Source organism: Verticillium alfalfae, genomic scaffold (assembly GCF_000150825.1).
Source record: "Verticillium alfalfae VaMs.102 supercont1.1 genomic scaffold, whole genome shotgun sequence".
Taxonomy (NCBI): Eukaryota; Fungi; Ascomycota; class Sordariomycetes; order Glomerellales; family Plectosphaerellaceae; genus Verticillium; species Verticillium alfalfae.
Window position 1 is genome coordinate 7,759 of NW_003315038.1, and position 1,358 is coordinate 9,116.

General features: G+C 50.4%; 1 protein-coding gene across 1 annotated transcript in view; it reads right to left on the minus strand.

Annotated features, from left to right (window-relative positions):
• Positions 1–970: 970 nt before the first annotated feature.
• VDBG_00006 (conserved hypothetical protein) overlaps positions 971–1,358 on the minus strand; it is a gene marked incomplete at both ends in the record, with an annotated part of 1,384 nt that continues 996 nt past the window's right edge. Inside the window, 3 exons of the mRNA XM_003008279.1 lie at positions 971–1,012; positions 1,064–1,107; positions 1,173–1,312. Coding sequence (XP_003008325.1) covers positions 971–1,012; positions 1,064–1,107; positions 1,173–1,312 — 226 coding nt within the window. The remainder of the gene's footprint in view (positions 1,013–1,063; positions 1,108–1,172; positions 1,313–1,358) is intronic.

Genomic DNA, 1,358 nt, shown 5'->3' on the forward strand with positions numbered 1-1,358 from the left:
GACGGAAGTAAATCAGACGCTCGATCTCACACGCTTGCGAGCATGTAGAGACTGTAGTAATGGTTAGCTCGTTAGGGCGCTTGCAGGTCCTCTATGTATAGCCAGTGAAAGATGACACATACGATACTAAGTCTGTTGTTAGCCAATTCGCCGCACATGGGAGGAAGATCTCCGTCCAGAAGAGCTTACCTTGGTCACTTCGCCCGAGAGCTCTCCCCTCTTTTCGAAAGTAGATGACAACACCGCTTCCCCCCATTCTGGGCTTCTTTGACAGCCTCTTCAATTCCGAATATGAGGTAGGGGCGACAGGTGCAAATATCCGAGCCGAAGACATCGCTTCCGTTGCACTTGACCGATATCAGCTTCAGGGGAATTGTCGAGGGGTGGTAAGTGATGAGACGTACCTCGTCGTGGATGCGTAAAGCTAATCTGACCGAATCATCCGACATTTTGGCAGGATCTCCGAAGCAGTACACGGTGAGACCGCCTGGCAGATGTTATTAGCAGGGCACTGATGCTCAGAGGTTGTCATCGCCATACCGATCGGAGGCATAAAGACCTTGATGTCATTTCGAGTGATCAACTTTGAATGCATTAGTCTGCCGTCCTGGGAGACCTGGAGGCGAGATCTCTGGTACTTACCTCTGGATAACTACCACCTGTGTGCTCGAAAAGTGATCTCCGCAATGTACCTTCGTCTAGGCCGAGTTAGCATGTGCAAGCCCGCCACTTCTCATTCGCATCGACTGACCAATGCCGAATCGTTCCGCCACACCTGGTAGATACCAAACCTTTGTTCGGGTCAATTAGCATCAAACACTGCAGGGAAGGAATGTGTGGCATGAAAGCGTACGGGTTCAACGGCAAACTTGGTAACCGCAAGCTCGCCTTGATCATTCAGGCAAACTTTGCCGTCTGGAACTCTGCAATCCATATCAGGAACCAACACTGGACACCGAGGCTTTGTGACTCACAGCCTTCCACTCTTGACACTCTCGGCGAGCTCGGGAAGCTACATAATCATTAGCGATATTCGTAGTAGCTGCACTGAAGCCGTCATGACCTTCATGTGAGCCTTCGTAATGGCAATGGTAGGACGAATGTCCACTTGATGGCCACGTCAGAATACAACCAGTTCAAGAAAATATTGGAATGGAGAATGTATTACTTACCATTTTCGTTCTCGATGGTGTCTTTGAACAGCCAAGGCGCGAGATGCCCCCATGGATCCATGGCCACAATCTTCTTCTCATCTCCCCATTGAGGGAAGGGTCCAATCCGGGAGGCAGGTTCCGTATTGGTGAAGTCCGGTCTGCAATAGTTGCATGATGCCAGTCAGCACAGGGCATTATCACTGG